At 39.4% G+C, this 12,887-nt stretch overlaps 4 protein-coding genes across 4 annotated transcripts; all 4 read right to left on the bottom strand.

The window, feature by feature from the left end:
* Nucleotides 1-683: 683 nt before the first annotated feature.
* LOC106431828 (succinate dehydrogenase subunit 7A, mitochondrial-like) lies at nucleotides 684-1,415 on the bottom strand (the record flags this gene model as incomplete). The annotated part of the gene is made up of 3 exons (XM_013872652.3): nucleotides 684-964; nucleotides 1,137-1,208; nucleotides 1,302-1,415. Coding segments are annotated over 3 exons (450 nt in total), but the record flags the coding sequence as incomplete, so codon positions are not given.
* Nucleotides 1,416-1,787: 372 nt separating this feature from the next.
* LOC106431832 (probable carboxylesterase 1) lies at nucleotides 1,788-3,733 on the bottom strand. The gene has a single exon (XM_013872656.3). The coding sequence runs from the start codon at nucleotides 2,911-2,913 to the stop codon at nucleotides 1,927-1,929; it is 987 nt and encodes a 328-aa protein (XP_013728110.1). The 5' UTR covers nucleotides 2,914-3,733; the 3' UTR covers nucleotides 1,788-1,926.
* A 158-nt stretch (nucleotides 3,734-3,891) lies between these two features.
* Nucleotides 3,892-5,725, bottom strand: LOC106431861 (protein TIFY 10A). The gene is made up of 4 exons (XM_013872700.3): nucleotides 5,349-5,725; nucleotides 5,008-5,188; nucleotides 4,468-4,748; nucleotides 3,892-4,373 (listed from the first exon to the last, which is right to left on the bottom strand). The coding sequence occupies exons 1-4, from the start codon at nucleotides 5,509-5,511 to the stop codon at nucleotides 4,204-4,206; spliced, it is 795 nt and encodes a 264-aa protein (XP_013728154.1). The 5' UTR covers nucleotides 5,512-5,725; the 3' UTR covers nucleotides 3,892-4,203.
* Nucleotides 5,726-9,101: 3,376 nt separating this feature from the next.
* Nucleotides 9,102-11,754, bottom strand: LOC106431854 (probable polygalacturonase). The gene is made up of 5 exons (XM_013872692.3): nucleotides 11,143-11,754; nucleotides 10,499-10,619; nucleotides 10,168-10,416; nucleotides 9,931-10,084; nucleotides 9,102-9,782 (listed from the first exon to the last, which is right to left on the bottom strand). The coding sequence occupies exons 1-5, from the start codon at nucleotides 11,614-11,616 to the stop codon at nucleotides 9,257-9,259; spliced, it is 1,524 nt and encodes a 507-aa protein (XP_013728146.2). The 5' UTR covers nucleotides 11,617-11,754; the 3' UTR covers nucleotides 9,102-9,256.
* Between the last annotated feature and the right edge of the window lie 1,133 nt (nucleotides 11,755-12,887).

Raw genomic sequence — 12,887 nt, 5'->3', positions numbered from 1 at the left:
ATCGATTTGGCAAAGAATCCGGTTTACCATGCTCGGACGAAGCACATACATCGTCGATATCATTTCATCAGATCAGCATTGGAAGATGAAATGTTGGTGCTTGAGAAGGTCCCAAGAAGCAAGAATCCGGCAGACATGCTGACGAAGGTCGTGCCGTATGGTAAGCTGAGGTTGTGTGTAACCTCAGTTGGCTTGTTTGAGTAACAAGCTAGGAATACCTGCTACATTGATCAAGGTGTGAAGACAGATTGAAATCAGTCTTCAAGTGGGAGATTGTTAAAACACGTTTTACGTGTTGGTCGGGATGGACGGTGAGCTGAAATTGTTGACGTTGGTTTTGTCAAAGATTGTGAGCTCACCAAACACCTTCTTCATGCTTATAAATGGAGAGCTGAGGTGAAGAGGAAACATCCCAAAACAAGAAAACAGAGAGAGAACGAGAGAAGAGAAGAGAAGAGTTTTTTTTCTCACAAAAAATCTTCTTTAATTTCTGAGTGTATTTGGGATCGGGTGTGAGTTGTGAGCTTGTAAAATTTCTCTGGTTGATAATAAAAGATCTGTAGCAGGTCCGGAGACGTAGGCAACATTGGCCGAACTCCGTTAACAATTTTGTGTGTGTGTTTTTTTTCCGCTCTTATAAATTCTGGTTTACCGCAAAATTTGACCGCATATTTCCTAACAAAGACTGATGACAAAGTTGTTAGCTTTCCATCAAATAAATGATAGGGCAATGACGCAATAACGTTACAAGTAAGTGACAAACGTATATGTTAGTGATGCACAAGGATATCTCTATCTGCCAGCTATTACTAGTGATTGAACGAATCACAGAAAAATCAGTGAGTGTGTAGCAGTGGATACCAGCAACAACAACATCAGTGATCACATCTCCAACCCTTTTCAATTGGCGCATTCCTCTCTTATGCGACTTGAATCTCCTCAGAGCATCATTCTCAGCCAATAGCTGCAACAACATAAAACAAACCATGGAATCTCTGAACAATCTCATATTATAAAAAGAACAATGAAACAGCTTTCAAATGCAATTTGACTCCGAAAAAGCCCACAAAAAATCAAATTCAAACGAATCAAACAACATCCAATCGATCCCAGATTCAATGTAAGAATAAACTTACATCTTTCTCGCGAGCTCCTAGCTCCACATGGAATCCCCGACGGGATTGAGATAAGGCGCCACCATCCTTCTTCTGCAAAAATTAGATCAAACGAGTATAAACGATCCTGTCATAATAGATTAAACGAATCTAACCATATTAGTTAATAGGATTCGATCGAGAAACCTGGAAAGAAGATCGGAGGTGAGATGAAATCGAGTTGTTTTTTGTGAAGAAGAAGTGAATGCGAAGAAGAGAAGGAGAAGATGAAGACGAAGAATAGAAGGAGACAAGGCGAAGTCACTCCGTGGTAAGAGACGTATCTTCTAACTCCTAAACTCCTAAATTAGATCTGTCCCTTAAGTTAATACCTATTTCACTTTTTCTTTTAATTACTAATACCCTTAAAAACTCAATTAAGAGCCCGTGATATGATGCTCTAAGCTTATCCATCATAGTCAATACCACTCAACCCCACTAGTATTATTTGATTCCCATTACAACAAACAAGGCAAAGCTGTGTTGATGTTCTTAGCTTTTTTTTTAACCAGCATCTTACTATTACAGTTCCAACATCATATCATAATTAAACTCACTGAAAAAAGATGATATAAGTCCACTAGTTTTTTGTGTTGGAGCTTGGAACTGTTGATTATATAGTTAATGTTTGAGGGATAACAATTAGATCTCTTGAATTTCTTCTTTAACGCTGCACTTTTCACATTTCTTACACTTTTGAGTTTTGTAGATCCATTTGAAGTTTTGAACTTTGCTTGCTTTACAAGCAACAAATTTATTCGTTATGTGTTATCTATTTTCTAACGTTGTCGTCACAACAAACTTGTCTAATGAACTCTGCAAACCTCTGAACAAGTAAACGAGCATTATCAGAATCAGGATTCCTAATATGGAAGACATGATCTTCTCCCTCAGTCTCCACCACTTCAACTCTTCCTCCCCATCCACACTCCTCCAGCTTCTCCGCGTAAACCCTACCTTCCCTAGCAAGTACATCCTTTCCCGCCACCATCACCAAAACCCGCCCGCACTCCAATCCAGATAGATCCGACCCGACCACGTTGATCCACGGATCCTCCACTCCCTTCTCGCTATTCGGACACGCTATCTCCCAAATCCCTTCCATGTATCTCCTCACCCCATCTTCCTGCTCCTCGAGGATAGCTTTCGAAAAGAAAAACGGATGAAACAGAGTCATCCCCGAGATCTTGATACTTCCGTTCTCTTCACCGGCTCTGATCGCCATATGATGAGCGATGTTTGCTCCGGCGCTGTCTCCGGCGACGAACACTCTCCTGAAGTCGGCGTGATCGTTCACCCAATCTTCCGGACCAGAACCGGCGATGTGAGTGAGTATCCATTTCACCGCGTCCCAGGAGTCTTCGTACGGGATGGGAATGGGATGCTCCGGTGAACGGCGGTAATCCACAGAGAAGGCGATGCAGCCGGCGGCTGAAACGGTTGATGTGAGAAAAGTGTTGTAAGCCGGGGAGAAAGCGGTTTCCATGATGAAGGCTCCACCGTGAAAGTAGACGAGGAGTGGGAGTTTTTTCTTTTTCTTATTGTTCTCTTCACTGGTCTCGAGGGTTTGGTGAGGGAGGTAGATACGGAGAGAGAGGTTTTTCTCCGGTGAATAGACGGCGTCTTTGGAAACGACGCCGTTTTGAGGGGTTGGTGAAGGTGGGACGAAGGTTTCGGCCACGAGGCGTTGGATTTGGCCGTTCTTGTAGATACGGAACCTTGGAGAATAGTCGTATGCGAGTTCCTGATCTGAATCCATTGGTCGTTTGATAGAAGAAAATGGATAGTTGATTTTATATAATAATGTCTTTCTTTTATTATGAATCCATTGTTTTTTGTGTGGATTTGTTACACCTACCTACTAGCTTATTATCTCAATAATTGGTTCGGTAATAAAATGTGATTAAATCAATTAGAGTCGTAAAGTAGGTTGGAAACTTAAACATATGAGAACAAATCAAAAGTTATAAGAATTTTTTATGTTTGATTTTTTCAGCAATCATTCAAGTCACACCGCGGACGTAATAAGAAAACAAGAAATTAAGGAAATGTGTAAATGTTTAAAGTATTCTTTTTATTTGACCATCTGATACTATTGAATTGTAGAAGGTTTGGAACAACCACAGACAATAGATATAAGCCCATCCAGCTCAAGACCCCCAAACATAGGTCCCTTACTAAACCCTACCGACCCAACACTTATTACAATGGCCACATCCAGAACAGGTTGCTATCTTACACAACTCAAGCGACCTGGAAACAAGACTCTCTGATCAAAACTCTCTCACCTGCAAATTGACCATCCATTCCTTTTTATTACACTTTTGCGCTAAGAGATGTGCATAATCATGAAACCAATCCACGGCTAACTCCAGTTCATTTGCATAATGCCTAAAGGAAAGCTAAGCTTTGAAGCCTATTTACACAACAAATCAGACAACGATCCCCACAACAAATATTCAAACGGTTGGGAACTTATGCAAATACCATACTCTCCATTGCCCATACACAACTGTAAAACTTAAGCCTGAAAGTTACTTTCCAAATTCAGAAACGACCTTCAGCTATGTAATAATACTTTCACATCCTTGTCTCCTACCACACAAGCGGCCCCTAGGATTTTCTTATCCTTTGACCATGTCACACCAATATTAGACTTACCCACGACTCCATAAGTAGAACTATTATGTCTTTTCTAAGTTTTTAAAAAGAACACTTTGGAGTTAAACCAAGAAAGAAGATTTAAAAATGAAACTAATATAGTCCTCAACAAAAATTGTTGTTCTTACAAAACCAGTAATAAACGAGACTACTAATGAGATAACACAGAGAGTGGGTGCTTAGACAGACATAAGACAACAACTAGTAAAAGAAGAAACTAAAAGAAAAAGACACTTACAAGAATGAATCAAATACATACAAATATATGAAGTTTCCTAGTAACTGAATAGTTGTTAAGAACCATGGACGCATGAGCTTTTATATATTAATCTTGTTTCTTGATGCAAACGTCAAAAAGAATAGCCCGGTACGGTTTGTGGTGGTTCCGTCATATTTGAGCTGCTAAACCGAGCCAAGAGGTGGTATTGTTGTCTCCGGTTTGAGGCTTTGAAGACGCTTTGGCTGAATCGCTTAATTGGTATGGTGCCTTTGACGTTACTCTATCCTTTCTCTTGGCCAAGAAACGATGGAGTGAAGCTCTTCTAGCAATAGGAAGTTCTGTTAAAAAGGAAAATATATTTGTTAGAAGCTGTGTAAAAAGTAACGTTAAGAAGACATGGAAACAAAAAAAAAGAGTTTTGAGATAGATTACCGCATGCCATTGCAGCTGAAGAGGATAGGATTGGCTCTTGTGCTGCGGGTTTCATGAGATGAGGAACTTGGTTCGAGGTAGGAGCGATGTTGGTTCTGACCTCGGTTTGATTCTTGGGTAAGTTAAGAGTAGATGTGAAACCGGTGAAGCTATTAGCGGTTCCTTTGCTAGCCAAGTACATCACTTCTTTCGCTTTCTCAGCAGAAAAGTCGTTGAACACAATCACTTCCCCGTTGTAGAATATAGTCAACGGTGCTGTTTGAGGCTCTGGTCTCACAGATCTGTTTAAAGAAAAAAACACACCATAAATTAGCCATAACAGTTCGGGTTCGGATATTTTTGTATCACACTCCAAAACTGTTCGGTTATTTTTACATTTCGGGTATTTTTACATTTCGGGTCGGATAACGGATCGGATTTTTCGGTTCTGGGTTCGGTTCGGATTTCGGATTTTATACCCAGGCCTAAGCCAAAAAGATAAAAATAAAATAAAAAATATTAGCTATACTAATCAGCTTTATATGTCTTAACAGAACATACCTAGTAGTAGTGGTTTGTGTCATTTTGAGGACATCTTCTTTCTTGGGGAGAGAGGAAGATGAGGAAGAGAAGCTAGGTTGCCGAGAAAACAGATTCTTGGGTTTAACTTCTTGAACCGTCGCCATGGGAGCAGCTTCACAAGGGAATAAACTCATAGTCGTTGTGGGCTGACGTGAGTTGCCTGCAAACATGATCCAAATAAATCGTTAGATCTCTTGAATATGTAGATATGTAGATGTGAAACCGGTTCCTCTGCTTGGTTCCGGTTAACAGATTCGATTCTTGAATTCAAAAGTAGAGAAAACTAATCTAAAGAGAAGGAGAAGGTGGTGGTGCATTACCGTTGACTTCAGGCTTGCATGACATCCCTAAGCTGAGATCTCCAAAGCTACCGTTCTCTTTCAGATACTGACTCAGTCGACTGCACGTCAGGGAGAAGCTCGGCTTCCTGGAGAATCTCCGAGTAGCGGCGGAATCAGAGCAATCCATAGAACTTGACATCATTTTAACAAAGTTTCAGTTTCAGTTTCTGTCTTCTTCTTCTTCTTCTTTCTTCTTGCAAATTGAGATTTGTCACGAGGGAGAAATGTTGGGTTGGTTGCTGAGTACTCCTCCACCTCCAATACCAATATATATAATACTTCTATAGTATTAATTATTAAATGATGTTTTATTTAATTCGTGAGTCCTGTTTTCACGTGTTTTATTTTTACTATTTTATTTTGAATAATAATCCGGAAATATGTCTGGGTGCACTGTTCTCTTTAACGTTTTCCCGCCGTTTAGTTTAATTACAATTCTATCCCCTCTTCACGACGCTACTTATCCTATTAGCATTAGGGTTGTTTGTTTGCTGGTAGGACGAAGTCAAACAAAACCGCAGACACTCACACTGCACGGTTAACTATTTTACCCATGTAGTGTAGGGAGAATAGACGTTGTTCTTGTTGTATCTGTTTCCTTATGAACCGTTTTTGGTACAGTAATTATTGTTTTCTCATATCAAGTCAAGTATAGGATTTGTATTTTCTTTTGCAGATGGTCTATTATGATTTTTTATTTAGTTTTATTGAGTGTAGTGGTTCTTTTAAGTCGATTAGATGAAATAATTACGCTGGGAGACACAAGTTCAGTTTCCAATTTCTCTTAGACAACAAATAAGCACACTGTGCTCTAAAGTCTATAGTAAATTATCAAATATATATATGCCTGGTCTATAATTTATTCACAATTAGAGAAAATCATTTACAGTGTATAAACAAAGTATAAACTAATTATATAGAATATTCGATAAAGCATAATGATAAAAAAATCTATTTTGTAACTTTAATAATGAATTATGTAACTAAATCATGAAAGCTGCACCATGTTAGTTAAATGGCTCTAAGTTCGTGTCCTCCACTACAAAAGTAATTTTGGTTGATCATTTTCAGTGTTTAAAATAGCAAAGGACCCAATTTTTTTTACAGGTTTAGATAAATGACTATGAGTGATGATGAATATTACAGGTTTGGCTTCGGTGGATGCATGAAGGAGATGTTAAATATTTTTATGGTAAGCATAATTTCTTCATGGTCTTGGTGGTGTGATATTTGGTATCTAATACTAACAAGAAATCAACCGAACATATCCAAAATGTATTTTCTCAAATGTGGGAAAATATTATAAATAGTGAATAAGGTAGAGACGAGCAAAACGCGTTACAAGTCAATAGTCAACCCTCTTTGGCATATTGTAAGTTTGTAACGTGCTATTATAATTTGAATATAATCAAACCATTTTCAACCTAATTATAATAGAGTTTACTAATGCATGATTCCTGCAGATATACAAACTAGTGTTTGTTTCTTAAGGTCAACACTAGAGTTTCTAATTATTATAGAGTTCACTAGCGCGCGATTTATGCAGATATACAACTAGAGTTTGTTTTTATGGGTCAGAAGTAGCGTTTGTTTCTTAAGCCAAAAAAAATTACAAACAACTAAAGTCTGCGAGTCGTCTATTAGTAATCAAATGCGGCAGAAGCTAAAAAGAATTGAAGTCAATCCACATGTCGGCCGTCACAATTGATTAACGCCATGAACCATATAATAATTGAATCAAATAATCAAAATTAATTTCGAGACCTAAGAAAATGGAGCGCATAGTAATATCCGGCAACCTCGACTAATCCATATGTCATAGTCTAACTTGATGAAACGTAAACGAAGCAAACTTTCACGGCGTTAATACTGTGAGTGGGTTCCAGTAGAAGACAACTACACCACCCACATGTTTTGTCGACCACGTTTTGTTATTATAAATAGCAATAAAGTTAGAATGATATTTAAAGAAAAAGAAAAGCAAAGAAACTATTACAAAACAAGGAGAAAACCTGAAAGTAGGGGCAGCAAGTGCACGTTGTCTGTACCAACCTGACTTGATGCGTGTCCAACTCTTATTGGTCTTATATAATATTTGAGTTTATTGGTTACTTGCAACTTGTACGAATCAAGGCTACGGGGATATAAAATTAGATAGGAATAGGATTAGTTTAAACGAAAAGGTTTGTAAAACTCGTGGGAAATACGTGTAGTGGTTGGGGAAGGTATACAGATCGGCGAGGCAAGTTGAGTAACGTATCCCTTTATATATGTTTTTACAACTTTTGATGCACCATTTGAGTTCACCTTTTAATTCACGGCTCTTATTTATTTGTATTGTATCATAGTTTTTTTTTTTTTTTGCCATCTTGTATTAATATTAAACAAAGAGCAATTACATGCCAAAAAAAAAACACAAACAACTGAACAAAAGCCCACAAGCGGACTAACTTAAAACACAAAGGAACGAGACCCAAAAAAAGTCCAACAAAACAAACCTTAACTAAAGACACGTATGCGAAACGTGTATGGTGAAGGAAGAAGCGAAGGAACCGTCTTCATGCCTCCACCGACCAGAGCTTTACGCCGGAGAACAACCTCATCGGCGCCACATCAACCACCGGAAACCTGCCGGAAACATCATTACTCTCAACGAGCCCACCATCTCATGTGTTCCGAACATCGGAAAGCATCAATCGATCTGTTCGAGATCTCATCCGACTCCTTACGCCACAAACACAGAGAAGAGGCTTCACGCTACATCCAAACACCGAATCCAAACCAACATGAACATCCCACAATCGGGAATAAACCCGAGTTTCAGAGAACCAAAGCGCTTTCGTCTTCGTTCTTTCATAAGAACGAAGATGACAGAACTGTACCCAAAAACCGGCAGCGTAAAGCGTAGGAAGCCTCCACTTTCGGGATCAAAGCCGGCGACGACGGGGCTGTAAAAGCCTCCACCTTCCAGAACCATAAAGCCGATTAGATGAAACCCAAAACAGAGGGTACACACAACGATCCCTCACCCTTCTGAAGAGACATGCAAGGAGCAAATGACAGAGAAATAAAACAAACCGGACCGACGGTGGCTGAGGAAGCCCACTCCGTCGGCCGGAAAACACTATTAGCAGTGGAGGAGTTCTAGAGAGAAGGCAGAGGTTTTTCTAGAGAAAAGTTTTTTTATTTTGACTTAGTACTGATGATAATCATATTGAAGTTTATTTATTTAGTGTCCAATATACTATGCAGATGCAACTCGGAGGCCTGATTTTTTTTTAGGGTATTGTTTAATGAGCAAGGAAAATTATAAGAACATGTGGGTTGTGGTTGACTTTTGATAACCGTAGCTTCATACGTAGCCACGTTGTATAATTTAAAACAATACTGATGTAACTTACAATGATGCCTCGAATAAGTTTTCTTTTTTAAAATAATACGCACATGAAATTTCTAGAAATTATCAAACAATTGTTCTGCAGTTTTGTTTTGTTACATGTATAATATACTAAAGTAACGCATTCGGCATGCGTTTGTTAAACTTCAATGAAAAATATAAAGATGTAAAAGGTAGAAAATATCATAATATAGCAAACAAGAATACAGTTGATGAGGCGCCACATGCGTGTTGGCCATTATTTGGGTCGGTGGTGTTTTGCAGAATATAAATATACTACAAATGTTTGGAACTGGGCTAATTAACTTTAGTGGTGGAACATGCTTCTCGTGACATTTAAACAAAGATTATTTCGTATATTTTATAAATGTATTAAAATTACAAAGCATCATCTATAACAGAGAAAAGCGATGAAGAGTAACAAATAACTTTCACTTTGGTCCCAAAATTTACGTTTATGTACACAAATGACCGTGAATTTAAAAAAGATTCAAATGTCGTAATCAATATCCGGCACAGTAGACTCAGTCGCAGGCTTAACAAGACGACCTTCCTCGTCGTAAACATCAAAGTTCTCACATGGCCGAGGGAATATCGAGCCAATGACTCGTCCTTTCACGAACGAACACTGAAATATATGTTTCTTCTTGTACGTTAACCCAACCGACATGTCCCTAAACGTCACATTCCTAACCGGAATCTGCTCGCTCCCATGGATTCGGACCGGCACTCGAACTCCTTGTCCGTGGATTCCTGAAAAACTGAACCCCGAAAGTGTAGGATACGCTTTCCGGTCGTAGTTATCGTCTGCATGCTCGTTGTAATCCGTTTTGATCACGATACCAACTCGTACATTGTCTAGTGTTACGTTCTTGTAGGTTATGTTTTTGATGTAGCCGCCTCGTCCCTGAGCCGTCTTGATTCTGACTCCGCGGCGTGAGTTCCAGATGAGGAGATTCTCGATCGTGACGTTCGATATTCCACCGGACATTTCACTTCCGATTGATACACCAGCACTGTCAAAACATAAGATCAAACTATCAACACACAAACTTATTACCACGAGTAATCAATGTTCAAGTAACAATCACCAAAACATGCACAAAGCTTTTCTTATTTGTATAAAAAATGAAGTGAAACGTGAGAACAGAGGAAACTCTCTACCTGATAACAGAGCGGACGATGAGATTACGGATAAGAATGTTAGTAGAAGGTCGTCCATACGCAATCCCAAACTGATCCCAACCACTCTTAATGGCGATGGCATCATCCCCGGTGCTTATGTAACAATCCTCAATCACCATATCCTCACAGGAATCTGTTAAAACGGTGCACAAAGGGTTTAAGTTTGCAGAGCACAAGATAACCGAAGAATAGGTAATAAGAGGTGAATCAACATACCTGGATCAATCCCATCGGTGTTTGGTGCTCCGGTGACAGGAGCCAAGATGGTGACATTCCTTATCGTCACGTTTTTGCAGTCATACGGATGAAGAGTCCAAAACGGCGAGTCACGCAGCGTAACGTTAGCGATAACTATGTCACTCGACCACATAATTTGAACTAAAGGTCCCCTTGTATTGTTGAGAAGTCTTCTTTGATGCTTCTTCCACCACGATTGCCCTTGTCCATTTATCGTCCCGTTATGACCTGCAAGTTTACATTCATCAACCACTATCCCCATTATCACAATTCCACAAACATGAACTCCAAAAAAAAAAGAATCACTAACCGGTTATAACAACGTCTTTGAGGTTTTGACCATGTATTAAGCTTCCATAACGAGGTCCCGGTCGCTCTCTACCGTAACCATACGAAGGTAATGGCGGCATTAAAGGCCAAAACTTCTCGTCCTGATAATTAAAAAGTGACGCATTCAGTAAACAATGTCCACACAAAACCACGTAAAGCCTCAAGCACCATAAGTCTCAGCATTCTCATTGTCTCATTGAGAAGCCTTTTGGTTAATAAAACTACACAATAGAATCCATTCAACAGAGCCAAGCAAACACATTCAGCTTCAAGCCCCATTAGTCTCAGCCTTCTCATTACACACACTAGAATCTATCACCAACATCTCCAAGACTCATACTAAACTCATCTGCAAACCTAAAATAGCACTTGTCATCCACTTGATTCGTCACCTAACAATCTCCATTCAACAGAACCAATCAAAACACAGTCCATATACTACTCACTGCAACCTCCTAGAGATCTCATCCTATAAGCTTAATCGTAGCTAAAAGCTCAATCACAAATCAAGCGTCTTTAACAATCAACCAATCAAAACACAGTCCATATACTCTCTGTAATCTTAGTCGTAGCTTAAAGCTCAATCACCAATCAATCCACAAAATCCAAATCAATTCCACAAACCTCAACTCCAAGAATCTCACAATCCTCAGCGAGAAACAGAGTCATATGACTAGTGAGATTAAACGGCGCCGTAAGCCACCGTCCAGGCGGCACATTCAACTGTCCTCCACCACCGCCGCCAAGCTTCGAGATCTCCACCACCGCTCTCTCAAACGCCTCCGTATTAACCGCAACCCCGTCGCCGACACCTCCGAACTCCTTCAAATCGAACACCGCAGGCCTCAACCTCGGCACCGGCTGCAACGGTTTAACCTTACCGAAGACCGTGAACCTCCCTCCGGCGACGGGGCCGACGACGTAGCCGCCGATGTAGGAAGGTCGCTGCCAGAGGAAGACGGAGGCGAAGGCGGCGATCCAGAGGAACGCGAAGAGGAGCGTCTTGTGGGAAGCGATGGTGGAAGTGAGGAGGCGGCGCTTAGGGTCGAGTTTTTGGAGGTGGGATTGGAAGCGAGAGGGAAGGAGAGTCTCCACCATGGTTTGTTTGTTTGTTTGTTTGTTTGATTCACATGGAGGAGGTTTGTGGTGAGTGAGATAAGTCGATTTAACGTAAAGAGGATCTCGGGGAGGAATCTTTCGCTGGTTGAGTAGTCTGTATCTGAAGCTGGTGAGTTTGGTGTGTGATTCGTTCCGTGATTCGATGGGTTTAGAAACCAAGACCGGTTTGTTTTGGTTCAATTTTAGTGGGAATTAAATCTATTTGACATTTCAAATTAACTCCTTAAGTTTGTCAAAGTTCACATTCTGCCAGGTTATTCGGGTTTGAGTCAAAGTTTTCAGTTTCTTATTTTTTTTTGGGGGGGATTTTGATGTCAAATCTCCTATAATTCAGATTTCATATACATGCTTTAAGTAATAAATTAAAAAAGACATACTTTAAAGTCATATAAAGTTTGCAGTTCTTTATAATATTTATATTGGCTTTTTGCAAAAGTAACTCAAAACTTGAAGTCAAACAGAAAACTAACATTTTCTTTTGACTCCTTTTTTTTTTGAGATTTTAACCCCACACCTGCATTTTATCTACGAAAATGCCATTAACATTTTTTTTTTTTTTTTTTCGAAAATGGCTTCTTTACTGTCTCAACCTCATCTTCTTCAAGTATTTACAATATTGTCACTGCAATGAATAGTGGCAACAACCTTGTACGAACTGTTTGGAGCTTTTAATGCCCTTTAATGCACGTAAATCTCTTTACACTCTCTCTGTTTCAATTGTTATGAACTAAAAACAACATTTCTTTCACTTTCTCTCTATATTCATCCAAAAAACTCAAGCTTTTGATTCAAAATATGGGCTATGGTTGACAGAGCCATATTTCTTTCGTTTTTACTTACGGTTGCTTTCGTTTGAGGTTCTGGGTGGTTGGAGAAGACCCTGTGTGCAAACGAAGTCATCTCACCTAGTTTAAGGTACGAATTTGAATTTTTTTTCAAGATCTGTTCGCGTAGAAGACTTACTAGTAAGTCATCTGTATGTAGAAGACTTACTGATGAGTCTTCTGGTCAAACGGACGACTTAAATTAAGTCGTCCAGCTTTGTTTGTTAAAAAAAACACTCCAGACGACTTATATATACGTCGTCTACGAGAAACGGGCTAGTTTTGCATTTGACCGAATCGTGTCAGATCTTTGACTATTTCTGGACGACTTATAATTCAGTCGTCTCTGGGAAAGTTAAAATTTTAATATTTTATGAAAACTTGACGACTTACGTGTAAGTCGTCCTAGGTTAGTTTTGTAATTGA

The sequence above is a fragment of the Brassica napus genome, chromosome C8, assembly GCF_020379485.1.
Source record: "Brassica napus cultivar Da-Ae chromosome C8, Da-Ae, whole genome shotgun sequence".
Classification (NCBI taxonomy): domain Eukaryota; kingdom Viridiplantae; phylum Streptophyta; class Magnoliopsida; order Brassicales; family Brassicaceae; genus Brassica; species Brassica napus.
This window is presented reverse-complemented; position numbering and strand designations above follow the sequence as displayed.